General features: G+C 41.1%; 1 protein-coding gene across 1 annotated transcript in view; it reads right to left on the bottom strand.

Moving 5' to 3' along the window:
- NEK9 (NIMA related kinase 9) overlaps positions 1–20200 on the bottom strand; it is a 347379-nt gene that overhangs the window by 242138 nt on the left and 85041 nt on the right. The window contains exon 5 of the mRNA XM_053697154.1: positions 3850–3955. Within this exon, the coding sequence (XP_053553129.1) occupies positions 3850–3955 (106 nt within the window). The remainder of the gene's footprint in view (positions 1–3849; positions 3956–20200) is intronic.

Genomic DNA, 20200 nt, shown 5'->3' with positions numbered 1-20200 from the left:
CACAGCACATACAGATATAATACAGATATAATACAGGAGATAACACACACAGCACATACAGATATAATACAGGAGATAACACACAGCACATACAGATATAATACAGGAGATAACACACACAGCACATACAGATATAATACAGATATAATACAGGAGATAACACACAGCACAGACAGATATAATACAGGAGATAACACACAGCACAGACAGATATAATACAGATATAATACAAGAGATAACACACACAGCACATACAGATATAATACAGGAGATAACACACACAGCACATACAGATATAATACAGATATAATACAGGAGATAACACACAGCACAGACAGATATAATACAGGAGATAACACACAGCACAGACAGATATAATACAGATATAATACAAGAGATAACACACACAGCACATACAGATATAATACAGGAGATAACACATAGCACAGACAGATATAATACAGGAGATAACACACATAGCACAGACAGATATAATACAAGAGATAACACACAGCACATACAGATATAATACAGGAGATAACACACATAGCACATACAGATATAATACAGATATAATACAGGAGATAACACACACAGCACATACAGATATAATACAGGAGATAACACAGCACAGACAGATATAATACAGATATAATACAGGAGATAACACAGCACATACAGATATAATACAGATATAATACAGGAGATAACGCACAGCACAGACAGATATAATAAAGGAGATAACACACAGCACAGACAGATATAATACAGGAGATAACACACAGCACAGACAGATATAATACAGGAGATAACACACACAGCACAGACAGATATAATACAGGGGATAACACACACAGCACAGGCAGATATAATACAGGAGATAACACACAGCATATACAGATATAATACAGGAGATAACACACAGCATATACAGATATAATACAGGAGATAACACATAGCACAGACAGATATAATACAGATATAATACAGGAGATAACACACAGCACAGACAGATATAATACAGGAGATAACACACAGCACAGACAGATATAATACAGGAGATAACACACAGCACATACAGATATAATACAGGAGATAACACACATAGCACAGACAGAAATAATACAGGACATAACACACACAGCACAGACAGATATAATACAGGAGATAACACACACAGCATATGCAGATATAATACAAGAAATAACACACAGCACAGACAGATCTAATACAGGAGATAACACACAGCATATACAGATATAATACAGGAGATAACACACACAGCATATACAGATATAATACAGGAGATAACACACACAGCACAGACAGATATAATACAGGAGATAACACACACAGCACAGACAGATATAATACAGGAGATAACACACACAGCACAGACAGATATAATACAGGAGATAACACACAGCACAGACAGATATAATACAGGAGATAACACACAGCACATACAGATATAATACAGATATAAGTCTTGAAAAAGGTCTAGCACAGACCGAAACGCGTCGACTGGTGAGTCTTGCTCCTTCTTATTATTTTGGGACATTACGCTCTGCACTATTGTGTGTTTGTTTTCTACTTTTTAGGCAGAAATCGGGTCGGTCGGGCCCCTGATGAACATATCTTTTACATCAAAATATTTTTGACATCAACATTTTCCGGTATTATTACAGGCTGCCATTATTCCACAGGATAATCAGGGACATAACCATCTTTTTATTACAGTGGCCACTGTTTTTTCAAATCTTATTGTGCACCTTTTTTCACGTTGTGATTTGATGGATTGAACATTGTTTTCTCAAGGACTTAATATGTTTTTTCTTTTTATGTTTTTTCGTTTTATGCTTACAGCTACATCCATTTGTTTGACCGTTTGATTTGCACAGATTGTTCGAATATTTGCAATTTATTCATTTTAATTCATTTTATTTTGTACTTTTGTCACATGATTACTTTATGTCACTAACAGTTTTCACTTTTAGATTTTAGATGTTAATTAGTCTACATTAGTTTGTATAGGGCACACACAAGGATTCACTTATACTACCTGTAGCAAGGTTTAGTACTACCTTTAGCAAGGTTTATATATTTTTATATACATTTTTTATATATTTTTATATTTTTTCTATTTTTCTCTTTTTTGCATCACCACTACATACTACATTCTACAATTAAGTATTTGGGTCAATCGATACAAGAAAACACTGAGATTCTTGTTTTAACCTCTAACAAGGCTACCTTCACCTGTAGCAAGGTGCTAGAGGAATAACGGTCCCACTTAGAAAGGGGTCAGTCCAATCAAGCGCTACTAGAAACGAAGAAGTCTTTTAATTTGAATCTGTTTCAACTGTTTTTATGTATTTTTAGATTTTATTTTAAGTATGTCTGTATGATTGTAACATGGATCCATGCTTGTAACAATTAAAGTGTTATTTTTATTATAAATACCTTTAATTTTCCTTATCTCACTAGCTCTAGACCCAGCCTATTAGGCGCTTTGGTTCTTTTACCCATTCTATAATACAGATATAATACAAGCGATAACACACACAGCACAGACAGATATAATACAGGAGATAACACACACAGCACATACAGATATAATACAGGAGATAACACACATAGCACAGACAGATATAATACAAGAGATAACGCACACAGCATAGACAGATATAATACAAGAGATAACGCACACAGCATATACAGATATAATACAGGAGATAACACACACAGCACATACAGATATAATACAAGAGATAACACACATAGCACAGACAGATATAATACAAGAGATAACACACATAGCACAGACAGATATAATACAAGAGATAACACACATAGCACAGACAGATATAATACAAGAGATAACACACATAGCACAGACAGATATAATGCAAGAGATAACACACATAGCACAGACAGATATAATAGAAGAGATAACACACATAGCACAGACAGATATAATACAGGAGATAACACACACAGCACATACAGATATAATACAGGAGATAACACACATAGCACAGACAGATATAATACAAGAGATAACACATAGCACAGACAGATATAATAGAAGAGATAACACACATAGCACAGACAGATATAATACAGGAGATAACACACACAGCACATACAGATATAATACAGGAGATAACACATAGCACAGACAGATATAATACAGGAGATAACACATAGCACAGACAGATATAATACAGGAGATAACACATAGCACAGACAGATATAATACAAGAGATAACACACATAGCACAGACAGTTATAATACAGGAGATAACACACACAGCATATACAGATATAATACAGGAGATAACACACAGCACAGACAGATATAATACAAGAGATAACACACATAGCACAGACAGATATAATACAGGAGATAACACACAGCACATACAGATATAATACAGGAGATAACACACAGCACAGACAGATATAATACAGATATAATACAGGAGATAACACACAGCACAGACAGATAATACAGGAGATAACACATAGCACAGACAGATATAATACAAGCGATAACACACATAGCACAGACAGATATAATACAAGAGATAACACACACAGCATATACAGATATAATACAAGAAATAACACACAGCACAGACAGATCTAATACAGGAGATAACACACAGCACAGACAGATATAATACAAGCGATAACACACATAGCACAGACAGATATAATACAAGAGATAACACACATAGCACAGACAGATATAATACAAGAGATAACACACATAGCACAGACAGATATAATACAGGAGATAACACATAGCACAGACAGATATAATACAGCAGATGTGGGTCTTACCGTTTCAGCCATTGAATATGGAGAGCTCAGCTGCCTGGACAACCCATAATCTCCCAGTTTAATCAGGTTTGCTTTAGTTAGAAAGATGTTTAGAGTCTTAATGTCTCTGCAGAGAGGAAATACAGATTTATTATAAGCTATTGATGAAGCATTGTGCAGCATTATAACCATAGGGACGGCAGTTTTAGGATACTGTGATATGAGTACAGGTAGGGGCCAGATGATGAGCAGCATGTTTAACCAACTGACGGCTTTTGTTCTTAATTTCACAAACATAGTCGTACTGTAATATGTTCTGCAGCAGCATTGTGTTGTCATGCAATCTCTATTTGTACAGTTTGTAATTTATTGGTGTCAGTGAGCTCCTCATAAGTATGGTAAGGAACAACTAATGACTTCATTATTAACCCTAGAAAAACAGGTAGCAGTGATTTCAGTATACCTAGGTCTACACTAAACCCCTCCCACTACTCATCTAGTATATATACCAAGGTCTCCTCTAATCCCCTACCATTACTAATCTAGTATATACCAAGGTCTCCTCTAATCCCTTCTTTAAACTCATCTAGTATATATACCAAGGTCTCCTCTAATCCCCTACCATTACTCATCTAATATATACCAAGGTCTCTAATCCCTTCTTTAAACTCATCTAGTATATATACCGAAGCCTCCTCTAATCCCTTCTTTAAACTCATCTAGTATATATACCGAAGTCTCCTCTAATCCGTTCCCATTACTCATCTAGTATATACCAAGGTCTCCTCTAATTCCCTCCCACTTCTCATCTAGTATATATAATAGGAGCTTGTCTGACTAGGGATCTCCTGCTAATGCTCAATAGCTGACAGGAACTATCTTATAATAATGTTACTTCCTGCTCATGCTCGTTGGCTGACAGGCCCTTCCTGCTCATGCCCGTTGGCTGACAGGCCCTTCCTGCTCATGCCCGTTGGCTGACAGGCCCTTCCTGGCTGACAGGAACTATCTTATAATAATGTTACTTCCTGCTCATGCCCGTTGGCTGACAGGCCCTTCCTGCTCATGCCCGTTGGCTGACAGGCCCTTCCTGGCTGACAGGAACTATCTTATAATAATGTTACTTCCTGCTCATGCCCGTTGGCTGACAGGCCCTTCCTGCTCATGCCCGTTGGCTGACAGGCCCTTCCTGCTCATGCCCGTTGGCTGACAGGCCCTTCCTGCTCATGCCCGTTGGCTGACAGGCCCTTCCTGCTCATGCCCGTTGGCTGACAGGCCCTTCCTGCTCATGCCCGTTGGCTGACAGGCCCTTCCTGCTCATGCCCGTTGGCTGACAGGCCCTTCCTGCTCATGCCCGTTGGCTGACAGGCCCTTCCTGCTCATGCCCGTTGGCTGACAGGCCCTTCCTGCTCATGCCCGTTGGCTGACAGGCCCTTCCTGCTCATGCCCGTTGGCTGACAGGCCCTTCCTGCTCATGCCCATTGGCTGACAGGCCCTTCCTGCTCATGCCCATTGGCTGACATGCCCTTCCTGCTCATGCTCGTTGGCTGAGAGGTACTCCCTTCCTAACACTCATAGGCTGAGTGGTATTGTCTGCTGATGCTCAGTGGGTGACAAGTACTTCATACTAACAGTCACTGAACATAAGTAGGAAGTCTATAAGAGAACAAGCATTAGTAGAAAGTACAAACTGATACTAGTATAATAATCAAATTTTAAACAGATTTTATTCTATATTTATTCAGTCAATAACAATATTAAGGTGTGTAAATGCCGTTCTAATACACCAATTATTATCAGTTATTCCGCAGTGCTATAAACAAAGTGTTATACAAGGTAACACTTATAGGGATCAAATGGGTAGAGGACCCTGCCAAGAGTCACTCTTTTGAAGGAGATATACAGTTGGGCTCTTAGGCTTACAAACTAAGGGGGTTTAAGGGGATAGCAATGGAGGAGAGGAACTGGGATTATGAAAGGTTAGTGTAGGTTGTATGCATCCCTGAATAGTAGAGTCATTAGGGAGTGCTTGAAGCTTTCAAAACTATGGGACAGTCTAGTGGAGCGAGGCATAGAGTTCCACAAGATGGGAGCCAGTCTGGAGAAGTCCTGTAAGCGGAATTGTGAGGAGGTAACCAGAGAGGAGGAGGAGAGTAGGAGGTTGTGAGCAGAGCGAAGGGGAGGGAGAGTATCTGGAGACGAGGTCTAAGATATAGGGGGGGAGCAATGCAGTTGAGGGCCTTGTATGTCAGAGTCAGAGTTTTTAGTTTAATCTTGGAGGCAAGAGGAAACCAGTGAAGGGATTGGCAGAGAGGTGCAGCAGATGAAGAGCAATGTGTAAGGAAGATGAGCCTGGCAGAGGCATTCATTATGGATTGTAAGGGAACTAGGTATCAGCTAGGGAGACCAGAGAGGATTGAGTTGCAGTAGTTGAGGCGGGAAAGGATGAGGGAGTGGATTAAAATCTTAGTTATGTCTTGTGTAAGGAAATGTATCATTTTAGAGATGTTTTTAAAAGGTAGAAGCGGCAGAATTTAGCAAAGGACTGAATGTGAGGAGTGAAAAAAAGATCAAAGTCAAGTGTGACCCCCAAGACATGCGGGGTAGGGGTAATGATGGGGTTATAGAGAAATGGGGGTGGAGATTTTGGAAGAAGGGGGGAAAATAAAGATCTCAGTTTTGGAGAGATTTAGCTTAAGGTAGTGAGAGGCCATCCAGGTTGAGATATGAGAAAGGCAGTTATTGACACAGGTTAGCAAGGAAGAAGCTAGGTCTGGTCCAGAGATTTGAGTGTCATCGGCATACAAATGAATTATTAATATTGAAACCAATGGGACTTTATTAAGGAACCTAATGATGATGTGTAGATTGAGTAGAGAAGGGGACAGAGGACAGGGCCTTGCAGTACCCCAATAGAAAGCAGTGGCGGCTTGTGGGTTATTCAAATGGGGGTTCACGGACCAGTTATGTAAAATACATATATATATACACATATATATATATACATATATATATATATATATATATATACACATACATACACACACACACACACACGTATGTATGTATGTGTATATATACTGTATAAATATATATATATATATATATATATATATATATATATATATATATATTCACACACACAGCCTATGCATTTGTATTTTGAACATACTAATATTATACACTAAAGACACATGGGGTGCATTTTTGTTATACCTAAACCAAGTCCACTACTTTTGTTAGATCTAAGAAAGTGCAGTTAAAAAAAATGTTTTTTAAATAGATGTTTCAATGCTTAATAAATTTATATAGTATATATATATTTAGCACTAACATGATTTTTCAAATATTATTGACAAATTAGGAGCCAGTTATTTCACTTTAATTTGAAATGTAATATGCATACCTTACACATATTTAAAGATAGACCTACATTTAAATTAGACTGTTCGCATTTAAATATAAATTAGAGCAGACTTGAGACTCACTTCTGCAAAAGAAAAGTCTTGTCTAATTGTCATCCTGGAGGATCCATTGTAATAATCAGAGCAACATTTGGAGGAGGAAGCAGTGAACCACAGAGCAGCAGAAAGTCCCACATAACCAACTGCCTTGATAGCTAGAAGGGGATAGAATTTAACCTCCTCATCTTTACCAAGAAGGGCTGTAATGTAATTAACACTAAACACTCCTCTCAGCAAGAGGTTAAAAGCAGCAAGTTGGTTTTTTTTTCCATCTTCTGTCTACTCAGCCCGTCAGTGATAAGGGAAAGAGGTGATTAATGGCCACAAGTTATTTAGTGCAAATTATATTTATTCAGCCAAAAAATGTCTTTTCTTTCTTTTTTTTCGAGGGGGATCACGTGCGGCTCTGCACATATGGAGGAGCCTCCACTGATAGAAAGTGATAACGTGGGGGGCGGACGGAGCCGGTAGCGACAAAGATGGTCGCATAAACTCCGGGCTCCGTGTAAGCCAGAGACAACTTGCGGCATAAATGCCATCAGATCAAGGCTAGCCACCTTCACAGCTACTAGGGAGGAAAGGCTCATCATGTAAGCCACACAGCGTGTACAAAAACCGGACGTCAGAACTCTAAGAGGACACTTAGCAGCTAAAGAGAGCACTGAGCCGCATGGCTGTAATGGCGGCGTAGAGCGAAAACGAACTGGTGATTAACACAGAGTTTCAGATGACGCACTTACAGCAACAACTTAGACCACATCAGAAAGTCACCTGCGCTGACAGTAAATATATTTCAGGATCGGCTGTTTGTGATAGAGGCGCAAGATAACTCATGAGATGCCGGCTAAGTGCAGGTAATTGGCAGTTTACAATACCACATAAGGGGGATGTGAAACTGAGCGTGGGTGTTTAGGACACAGGATCCCATAAGACTGTCTGAACGAGGGGATTTGCCCAGATATATAAGCGGAGGTGAATAAAACTAAAGCCATTTACTACAGAAAGCCCTATAATATATATATAAAGCGACTTATATAAGCGCTTGGACTTAGAACATATAAACTGCGTGCCCTATAAGATCTCACTGTGTATGGTGATAAAACAGTACACACAAACAAGCGGGGGAGAACTTTTAATACAGCAGATGAACAAAAGTACTTGAGGAGCGCTGTTCTCACTGTAGTGGAGGAGAAGGATCATAACTAATAATAGGAGTGAGATCACAAAGATAAAGTCACATAATATAGGAAAATATCAAACTACACATTAGAACTGAAGGGAACTTAATACCCCAAATGGCTTCTAAGAGGAATACCAAATCTGACAAACTGTCTAAACCACTCTTAAACAAAAATTCTATGGTGGCCTCCTATTTTAACCCCTCTGAAAGTACAAACACCCAAACGACAATCACCCCTCCATCAGCAATGGCATCTCCACAATCACAGATAGTACTAAGTGACTCTCAAACGTCAAATGTGGTTCAGGTTCCTTCCAATATTTAGTCAGCATTCCCATCTAAGCAGGATATAGCGGACATTGTTCGTGCATGTGTGCGTGAGGAACTTGCGGACCTAAAACAAGACATTAATGCTATAGGGTTCAGGGTGGAAGCCCTTGAAGAAAATAATGACACTATGAGGGAAGATATAGATAGCTTACAGACCCAAGCAGATACTGTTACTTCTACCATTGAGGCCTTGCATTCTAAAATCGAGGACCTAGAGAATAGAAGTAGAAGAAAAAAACCTAAGGATAAGGGGGGTACCTGAATCAGTATTGCCTAAAGATCTACCCACATACCTACCTGCCTTGTTTAACCATCTAAAAGGCACTACAGATAAAGAGTAAATACCTTGGGATCGGGCTCACAGAGCCTTGAGAGCTAGGCCACCTGACTCAGCCCCACCCAGAGATATTATTATTAAGTTCAAGAACTACAGGGATAAAGAAGAGATTCTTAATCTATCACGAAAAAATCAGCCTATTAGATTTCGGGGCACAGTACTACAATTCTACGCAGACCTCTCGCAAAGAACTTTGCAAAAACGCAAGGAATTTTCCCCACTGACACAACTTTTACGTAATAAACGTATACCATACAGATGGGGATTTCCTACTCATCTCGTAGTTATCCATTAAGAGAGGAGAGTGATATGTGATGACATTTCAGAAGCTTCAAGATTTTGTGAAATACTACACCTGGAACCGCCAGATCTCAACAACCCACCTCCTGTAGGTCCTTCAAACACTAATCAGCAGCGTATGAGAAACAACTGGTCCCTGACTCCAGCTAAACCGCAGAAGCGCCCTGCAGCCGCAAGAGCATTAAAAGTTGGAACCTGAACATGGACAGAACCTAACTTATCTTACTTTAATAAGTCATATGGACTTATAACCATTCATAATGTTGTTTATTTCATATGGGTCTCTCTGTAAGGGAGGCTGCAAGATATAAACTTACAGACTGCAATTCCTGTGGTGAATCTCAGATACGCGAGTATGATTGCAATACCTGTGCTGAAAGGCAACTCTCTAGGATATAGCCAAAGACTTTAAGTGGACCTTAACAGTAGATAAAACCTAACTACTAATTTTCAAGAACGCTCTAAATACTTTAGTTATGCTAGTAAATTGATATGTCGATAATTTACTATACTCTTTGATGTGTTATTATACGTTCCATGTTGTCAAAGCCTTTATGATTTTTAATATAGGCTTGAATTTATTTCCCTCAGTTCAATACTTATCTGTTACATACATTGGTGTAAAGGTAGTCACTTTGCCTGCGCTAATGGTTTATATTTTGCGCCTCAGGCTATTCGAGCCGAGACGAATGTGTTATTTTTATTACAGTTATTTATGTTATGTTACTAGATACAGGTTACCTATTATGTTGAGCAATGTATTACTGTTCCAATGCCTGAAAAATGTTTATAGCATGTGTGCAAGGTCCAAGATATGTGTAGATCACCCCAGTAAATTGATTTAATGGCCACTAAGCAAACATCAACACCACTTACAATACTTACTCAGAATGTTAAAGGGTTTCTCTCTCCTTGTAAGAGGTCAAAGGCTCTATCAGATTTATATAAGAAAAAGGCTGACATATTGTTTCTGCAGGAGACACATTTTAAAAAAAATCACAAATTCCAAAGTATTTTGGTAAGCACTATACACAACATTTTCATAACACTGCGTCAACCAAACACTGCGGGGTCAGTATCCTAATTCGCAAAAATATCCCTTTTACGGTTCTGCAGTCAGCCAAGGATGGGGAGGGTAGATTTCTGGGAATAGCAGGTCTACTATACAGCAGACCAATTACATTAATTAATATCTATGCCCCTAACACTCAACATATACCATTTTTTAAAACAATGTTCCGTAAACTATTAGATACCGCTAAAGGCCCAATATTTCTTGGAGGCGACTTCAATCTTTCGTTTCAGCCCTCCATGGATACCTCCAATCCCTAACCTAGAACATTAAAAGGCACCCTGTCATATTTATGGAAGGCTTTGAGAGACTAACCTATACGACATTTGGCGCTTTACACACCCTTCAACAAAAGACTATACATTCTATTCTCTCCCCTCACAGTCATACAGCAGGATAGACTATCTCCTCACGAATCAAGTAGGTCTCTCCTTAATAACTAATTCTACAATTTTACCTACATCCTGGTCTGACCACTCGGAAGTCAAGGTACAGATCAAATGGCCTAATACACCTACCAGTCCCTTCCTATGGAGACTGGATGACTCATTACTGACACATCCACTCTTTGTAGACCACCTCTCTAAAACAATGGAGGAATACTTCCAGATCAATAATAATTCGGTGGGAGAACCATATGTGGTCTGGGAAGCCCATAAATGCACACTAAGAGGGGAATTCATAAAATATAAAGCACATATCCAAAAAACTTCCAGACAGCTCAACACAACTCTGACCACCAGACTGGGTCATTTAGACTACACGCATAAGAAAGATCCCAAAAATACTTCAATTTTACATGAAATAGGTAAGGTTAGAGAACAATTAGAAACATTTCTTGCTCTAGAACATCAGAAAACTGCTTTGAAAATAAAAAAGAAATTTTATCATGAAAGTAACAAAGCAGGAAAAATGCTGACCAGGAATCTCAAGAGAGCTAGGTTAAAATCATTTATACATGAACTACGAACCTCTCAAAACACTACTGTAAATACAACCCCAGACATCTTAGACCAGTTTCATGAATATTATTCAACTCTCTATAACCTGCAAGATAAGGCCCCAGAAACTGACATACAGTTTAAAGATTTCATTCAAACATACTTAACTTTGTGTAATCTCCCTTTAATTTCCTCAGAACAACAGGAGGCATTAGACTCCTCAATAACCCAAAATGAAATCCTAGCAGCCATAAAAGACCTATCCCCAGGTAAAAGTCCAGGCCCAGAGGGATTTTCTGCTAAATACTACCAGACATTTGCCCCAACCCTTATCCCTTCCCTATAACAAGTTATACAACAGCATGTCATCTAATAATCCACCCCCTCCTTCGATGTTAGCAGCATATATCGTAGTACTGCCAAAACCAGGCAAAACTCCCGATACACCAGCAAACTTTCGCCCCATTTCCCTATTAAATATCGACACCAAAAACAGAATTTATGCTTACCTGATAAATTACTTTCTCCAACGGTGTGTCCGGTCCACGGTGTCATCCATTACTTGTGGGATATTCTCCTCCCCCACAGGGAAAGGCAAGGAGAGCACACAGCAAGAGCTGTCCATATAGTCCCTCCCAGGCTCCGCCCCCCCAGTCATTCGACCGACGGTTAGGAGAAAAAAAGGAGAAACTATAGTGTGCCGTGGTGACTGTAGTGTATAGAGAAAGAAATTCTTCAAACCTGATTAAAAAAACAGGGCGGGCCGTGGACCGGACACACCGTTGAAGAAAGTAATTTATCAGGTAAGCATAAATTCTGTTTTCTCCAACATTGGTGTGTCCGGTCCACGGTGTCATCCATTACTTGTGGGAACCAATACCAAAGCTTTAGGACACGGATGAAGGGAGGGAGCAAATCAGGTTACCTAAACAGAAGGCACCACGGCTTGCAAAACCTTTCTCCTAAAAATAGCCTCCGAAGAAGCAAAAGTATCAAATTTGTAGAATTTGGACAAAGTGTGCAGAGAAGACCAGGTCGCTGCCTTACATATCTGATCAACAGAAGCCTCGTTCTTGAAGGCCCATGTGGAAGCCACAGCCCTAGTAGAGTGAGCTGTGATTCGTTCAGGAGGCTGCCGTCCGGCAGTCTCGTAAGCCAATCATATGATGCTTTTCAGCCAAAAGGAAAGAGAGGTAGCAGTAGCTTTTTTGACCTCTCCTCTTGCCAGAATAAACTACAAACAGAGAAGACGTTTGTCTGAAATCCTTTGTTGCTTCTAAATAGAACTTTAAAGCACGGACTACATCTAAATTGTGTAACAAGCGTTCCTTCTTTGAAACTGGATTCGGACACAAAGAAGGCACAACTATTTCCTGGTTAATATTCTTGTTGGAAACAACCTTTGGAAGGAAACCAGGTTTAGTACGCAAAACAACCTTATCTGAATGGAACACCAGATAGGGCGGATTACACTGCAGAGCAGATAATTCAGAAACTCTTCTAGCAGAAGAATAGCAACCAAAAACAGAACTTTCCAAGATAACAACTTGATATCTATGGAATGTAAGGGTTCAAACGGAACCCCTTGAAGAACTGAAAGAACCAAATTTAGACTCCAGGGAGGAGTCAAGGGTCTGTAAACAGGCTTGATCCTGACCAAAGCCTGAACAAAAGCTTGAACATCTGGCACAGCTGCCAGTCGTTTGTGTAACAAGACAGATAAAGCAGAAATCTGTCCTTTTAGAGAACTCGCTGATAATCCCTTATCCAAACCTTCTTGGAGAAAGGAAAGGATCCTAGGAATTTTAATCTTACTCCATGAGAATCCCTTGGATTCACACCAACAGATATATCTTTTCCATATTTTATGGTAATCTTTCTAGTCACAGGTTTTCTGGCTTGTACCAGAGTATCTATCACAGAATCCGAAAACCCATGCTTAGACAAAATCAAGCGTTCAATTTCCAAGCAGTCAGCTGGAGAGAAACTAGATTTGGATGTTCGAATGGACCTTGTACTAGAAGATCCTGTCTCAAAGGTAGCTTCCATGGTGGAGCCGATGACATATTCACCAGGTCTGCATACCAAGTCCTGCGTGGCCATGCAGGAGCTATCAAAATCACAGAGGCCTTCTCCTGTTTGATCCTGGCTACCAGCCTGGGAATGAGAAGGAACGGTGGAAACGCATAAGCTAGGTTGGAAGTCCAAGGCGCCACTAATGCATCCACTAGAGTCGCCTTGGGATCCCTGGATCTGGACCCGTAGCAAGGAACCTTGAAGTTCTGATGAGATGCCATCAGATCCATGTCTGGAATGCCCCATAATTGGGCAACTGGGCAAACACCTCCGGGTGGAGTTCCCACTCCCCCGGATGAAAGGTCTGACGACTCAGATAATCCACCTCCCAGTTTTCCACTCCTGGGATGTGGATCGCAGACAGGTGGTAGGAGTGATCCTCCGCCCATTTGATGATCTTGGTCACCTCTCTCATCGCCAGGGAACTCCTTGTTCCCCCCTGATGGTTGAAGTAAGCAACAGTCGTCATGTTGTCTGATTGGAATCTTATGAATCTGGCCTTTGCTAGTTGAGGCCAAGCCCGGAGAGCATTGAATATCGCTCTCAGTTCCAGGATGTTTATCGGGAGAAGAGACTCTTCCCGAGACCATAGACCCTGAGCTTTCAGGGAATCCCAGACCGCGCCCCAGCCTAATAGACTGGCGTCGGTCGTGACAATGACCCACTCTGGTCTGCGGAAGCTCATTCCCTGGGACAGGTGATCCTGAGTCAGCCACCAACGGAGTGAGTCTCTGGTCTTCTGATCTACTTGAATCACTGGAGACAAGTCTGTATAGTCCCCATTCCACTGTTTGAGCATGCACATTTGTAATGGTCTTAGATGAATTCGCGCAAAAGGAACTATGTCCATTGCTGCAACCATCAACCCAACTACTTCCATGCACTGAGCTATGGAAGGTCGTAGAACAGAGTGAAGAACTTGACAAGCGTTTAGAAGCTTTGACTCTCTGACATCTGTCAGGAAAATCTTCATTTCTAAAGAATCTATTATTGTTCCCAAGAAAGGGACTCTTGTTGACGGAGACGGGGAACTTTTTTCTATGTTCACCTACCACCCGTGAGATCTGAGAAAGGCTAGAACAATGTCTGTGTGAGCCTTTGTCTTTGAAAGAGACGACGCTTGAATTAGGATGTCGTCCAAGTAAGGTGCCACTGCAATGCCCCTGGGTCTTAGAACCGCTAGAAGGGACCCGAGCACCTTTGTGAAAATCCTTGGAGCAGTGGCTAGTCCGAATGGGAGAGCCACAATAGGTAATGTTTGTCCAGAAAGGCGAACCTTAGGAACTGATGATGATCTTTGTGGATAGGAATATGCAGATACGCATCCTTTAGATCCACGGTAGTCATAAATTGACCCTCCTGGATTGTAGGTAAAATCGTTCGAATAGTTTCCATTTTGAACGATGGCACTCTGAGAAATTTGTTTAGAATTTTTAAATCCAGAATTGGTCTGAAAGTTCCCTCTTTTTTTGGGAACTACAAACAGATTTGAGTAAAACCCCTGACCTTGTTCCACAGTTGGAACTGGGAGTATCACTCCCATCTTTAACAGGTTTTCTACACAATGTAAGAATGCCTGTCTCTTTACTTGGTTTGAAGATAAGTGAGACATGTGGAACCTTCCCCTTGGGGGTAGTTCCTTGAATTCTAGAAGATAACCCTGAGAGACTATTTCTAGTGCCCAGGGATCCTGAACATCTCTTGCCCAAGCCTGAGCAAAGAGAGAGAGTCTGCCCCCTACTAGATCCGGTTCTGGATCGGGGGCTACCTCTTCATGCTGTCTTGGTAGCAGCAGCAGGTTTCTTGGCCTGTTTACCCTTGTTCCAGCCTTGCATTGATTTCCAAGCTGGTTTAGTCTGGGAAGCGTTACCCTCATGTCTAGAGGCTGCCGAGTTGGAAGCCGGTCCGTTCCTGAAATTGCGAAAGGAACGAAAATTGGACTTATTCTTAGCCTTGAAAGGTTTATCTTGTGGGAGGGCATGGCCCTTTCCCCCAGTGATGACTGAAATAATCTCTTTCAATTCTGGCCCAAAAGGGGTCTTACCTTTGAAAGGGGTATTAAGCAATTTTGTCTTGGAAGATACATCCGCCGACCAAGACTTTAGCCAGAGCGCTCTGCGCGCCACAATTGTAAACCCTGAATTTTTTGCCGCTAACCTCGCTAACTGCAAAGCGGCGTCTAAAATAAAGGAATTAGCTAACTTAAGTGCGTAAATTCTGTCCATGACTTCCTCATACGGAGTCTCCCTACTGAGCGACTTTTCCAGTTCCTCGAACCAGAACCACGCCTCTGTAGTGACAGGAATAATGCACGAAATAGGTTGAAGGAGGTAACCTTGCTGTACAAAAATCTTTTTAAGCAAACCCTCCAATTTTTTATCCATAGGATCTTTGAAAGCACAATTGTCCTCAATAGGAATGGTCGTGCGCTTGGCTAGAGTAGAAAACTCCCCCTCGACCTTAGGGACTGTTTGCCATGTGTCCTTCCTGGGGTCGACCATAGGGAACAATTTCTTAAATATAGGAGGAGGGACAAAAGGTATGCCTGGCTTCTCCCACTCCTTATTCACTATGTCCGCCACCCGTTTAGGTATCGGAAAAGCATCAGGGTGCACCGGGACCTCAAGGAACTGTCCATCTTGCACAATTTTTCTGGGTTGACCAGATTGTCACAATCATCCAGAGTAGATAGCACCTCCTTAAGTAATGCGCGGAGATGCTCTAATTTAAATTTAAATGTCACAACATCAGGTTCTGCCTGCTGAGAAATTCTTCCTGTATCAGAAATTTCCCCATCTGACAAACCCTCCCTCACTGCCACTTCAGATTGGTGTGAGGGTATGACAGAAAAATTATCATCAGCGCCCTCCTGCTCTACAGTGTTTAAAACAGAGCAATCGCGCTTTCTCTGAAATGCTGGCATTTTGGATAAAATATTAGCTATGGAGTTATCCATTACTGCCGTCAATTACTGCATAGTAACAAGCATTGGCGCGCTAGAAGTACTAGGGGTCGCCTGCGCGGGCATAACTGGTATAGACACAGAAGGAGATGATGTAGAACTATGTCTACTTCCTTCATCTGAGGAATCATCCTGGGCAACCTTACTATTTGTGACAGTACTGTCCTTACTTTGTTTGGACGCTATGGCACAATTATCACACATATTTGAAGGGGGAACCACATTGGCTACCATACATACAGAACATGATCTATCTGAAGGTACAGACATGTTAAACAGGCTTAAACTGGTTAATAAAGCACAAAAAACGTTTTAAAACAAAACCGTTACTGTCTCTTTAAATGCTAAACAGGGCAAACTTTATTACTGAATATGTGAAAAACTATGAAGGAATTATCCAATCTTTACCAAATTTTCACCACAGTGTCTTAATACATTCAAAGTATTGCACCCCAATTTTCAAGCTGTTAACCCTTAAAATGTGGAAACCGGAGCCGTTTTTAATTTTAACCCCCTTACAGTCCCAGCCACAGCCTTTGCTGCGACTTCACCAATCCCAGGGGGGTATATGATACCAAATGAAGCCTTCTAGGAACGTTTTTAGTGGATTCCAGACCCTCACACATGCAGCTGCATGTACTGAACTCAAAATTAACTGCACAGTAATGGCGCGAAAATGAGGCTCTGCCTACTACAGAGAAAGGCCCTTCCTGACTGGGAAGGTGTCTTAACAAGTGCCTGGTGCTAAAAACGTTCCCCAATGTTATAAAAGTGTGAAATACAACTTCAAACTGCATATAATACTTAAATAAAGCAATCGATCTAGCCCATAAAAATGTCTACCAGTTTATAGCCCATAATAAGCCCTTTATTCTGTTTGAGACTAAGAAAATGGCTTACCGATCCCCATGAGGGGAAAATGACAGCCTTCCAGCATTACACAGTCTTGTTAGAAAAATGGCTAGTCATACCTTGAGCAGAAAAGTCTGCAAACTGTTCCCCCCAACTGAAGTTATCTCATCTCAACAGTCCTATGTGGAAACAGCAAACGATTTTAGTAACTGCTGCTAAAATCATAATCCTCTCACAAACAGAAATCTTCATCTCTTTCTGTTTCAGAGTAAATAGTACATACCAGCACTATTTTAAAATAACAAACTCTTGATAGAAGAATAAAAAACTACAACTAAACACCACAAACTCCTCACCATCCCCGAGGAGATGCTACTTGTTCAGAGCGGCAAGGAGAATGACTGGGGGGGCGGAGCCTGGGAGGGACTATATGGACAGCTCTTGCTGTGTGCTCTCCTTGCCTTTCCCTGTGGGGGAGGAGAATATCCCACAAGTAATGGATGACACCGTGGACCAGACACACCAATGTTGGAGAAATATATGATATTAGCAAATAGGCTGACTAAATTACTCCCTCAACTAATTCATTATAATCAAGTTGGTTTCACCCCATACCGTGAGGCTAGGGACACCACCATCAAAATACAAACATTGATTGGCTATGCATCAAAAGCAAAAATCCCCACAATCTTCGTGTCCCTGGACGCGGAGAAAGCCTTTGATCGGCTGAATTGGACCTTTCTTGAACAAATTTTGATCAAATTCGGCTTCTCTGACATATTTATTTCTAAAATAATGTCCCTATATAGTACCCCAAACGCACAAATTAGATTAAATGACGCTACATCCCCGACCTTTGCTATTCATAACGGCACACGGCAGGGATGCCCCCTGTCCCCACTGCTGTTTGCTTTAGCTATGGAGGCCCTGGCAGCTAGAATTAGAAATAACAGAATTTATGCTAACCTGATAAATTACTTTCTCTTGCGGTGTATCCAGTCCACGGATTCATCCTTTACTTGTGGGATATTCTCATTCCCTACAGGAAGTAGCAAAGAGAGCACACAGCAAAGCTGTCCATATAGCTCCCCCTCTAGCTCCACCCCCCAGTCATTTGACCAAAGGTTAGGAAGAAAAAGGAGAAACCATAGGGTGCAGTGGTGACTGTAGTTTAAAAAAAAAAATGTTTTACCTGACTTAAATGCCAGGGCGGGCCGTGGACTGGATACACCGCAAGAGAAAGTAATTTATCAGGTAAGCATAAATTCTGTTTTCTCTTGCAAGGTGTATCCAGTCCACGGATTCATCCTTTACTTGTGGGATACCAACACCAAAGCTTTAGGACACAGATGAAGGGAGGGAACAAGACAGGTACCTTAAACAGAAGGCACCACTGCTTGCAAAACCTTTCTCCCAAAAATAGCCTCCGAAGAAGCAAAAGTATTGAATTTGTAAAATTTGGCAAAAGTATGCAGTGAAGACCAAGTCGCTGCTTTACAAAGCTGTTCAACAGAAGCCTCATTTTTGAAAGCCCATGTGGAAGCCACTGCTCTAGTAGAATGAGCAGTAATTCTTTCAGGAGGCTGCTGGCCATCAGTCTCATAGGCCAAACGGATGATGCTTTTCAGCCAAAAGGAAAGAGAGGTAGCAGTCGCTTTCTGACCTCTCCTCTTACCAGAATAGATAACAAACAAGGAAGATGTTTTTCTGAAATCCTTAGTTGCTTGTAAATAGAACTTTAAAGCACGAATTACATCAAGATTGTGTAATAGACGTTCCTTCTTCAAAGATGGATTAGGACACAGAGAAGGAACAACTATTTCCTGGTTAATATTCTTGTTAGAAACAACTTTAGGAAGAAAACCAGGCTTGGTACGCAAAACTACCTTATCTGCGTGGAACACCAGGTAAGGTGAATCACAATGTAAGGCAGAATTCTGAAACTCTTCGAGCAGAAGAGATAGCTATCAAAAACAAAACTTTCCAAGATAACAACTTAATGTTGTTACGGTTACCCTTAGTCTCGCTGAGAGATGGACCGCTTAGTAGCCTGGATCCCTATTGCTAAAGAGGGGAGAAGCTGCTTTCCATAGTATTCTATATGAGTCTCGCAAATATAGAATAATCTCCCTTAGCTGCAGTACCGCTAGGATACCCTTCTGCCCACAAAAACGAGTCAACGCTGCGATTGAGGGTCAAACAAGAACTCAGGACTGGGATGCCCAGCCTGCTTTTTATTAAGGTTACATGCACACAGGGCACTCCCAGGGGGAGAGGGGGGGAAGCACAAAATCCCCCATCACACATTTAGATAGAGAGCACTGTCCTTTGACAGGCCACAATAGGATTACAGTACTTAAGATAACAAGTTTACAAGTTCATCTTATCAATTAGCAGTCTGGCTCCAGAGGTGATTAGACAATAGTTTCTAAAAGCTGAAAAAAAAGAGTTAACTCTTTATGAAATGATACTTGTTACGGTTTTCTTGGAGCCCTTCTTAGGCGCTGGCTTGCTGGTTCAGGCATTGCTGCTGGGAAATAAGCTCTTCACAACAAAATAACTAATGCTTCTGTAACAGTGCTCCCTTTCTGTGGAACACTCTGGCAGACACGGTCTGACCCCTTTTCGGGGCAGACTAAGGCTGTCCAGACCGCTGATTATGCGGGGCTGAGGTCGGTTTGTCTGGACAACCCGTCGGCGTTGCCATTCTGTTTCCCAGGTCTGTAAGTAATGGTGAAATTGAAGGGTTGCAACGATAAGCTCCAACGTAATAGCCTGCCGTTATCTCCAGAGACCCGGTTCAGCCACACCAACGGGTTATGGTCGGTGACCAGAGTGAACTCCTGACCATATAAATA

The sequence above is a fragment of the Bombina bombina genome, chromosome 1 (genome assembly GCF_027579735.1).
Source record: "Bombina bombina isolate aBomBom1 chromosome 1, aBomBom1.pri, whole genome shotgun sequence".
Classification (NCBI taxonomy): domain Eukaryota; kingdom Metazoa; phylum Chordata; class Amphibia; order Anura; family Bombinatoridae; genus Bombina; species Bombina bombina.
This window is presented reverse-complemented; position numbering and strand designations above follow the sequence as displayed.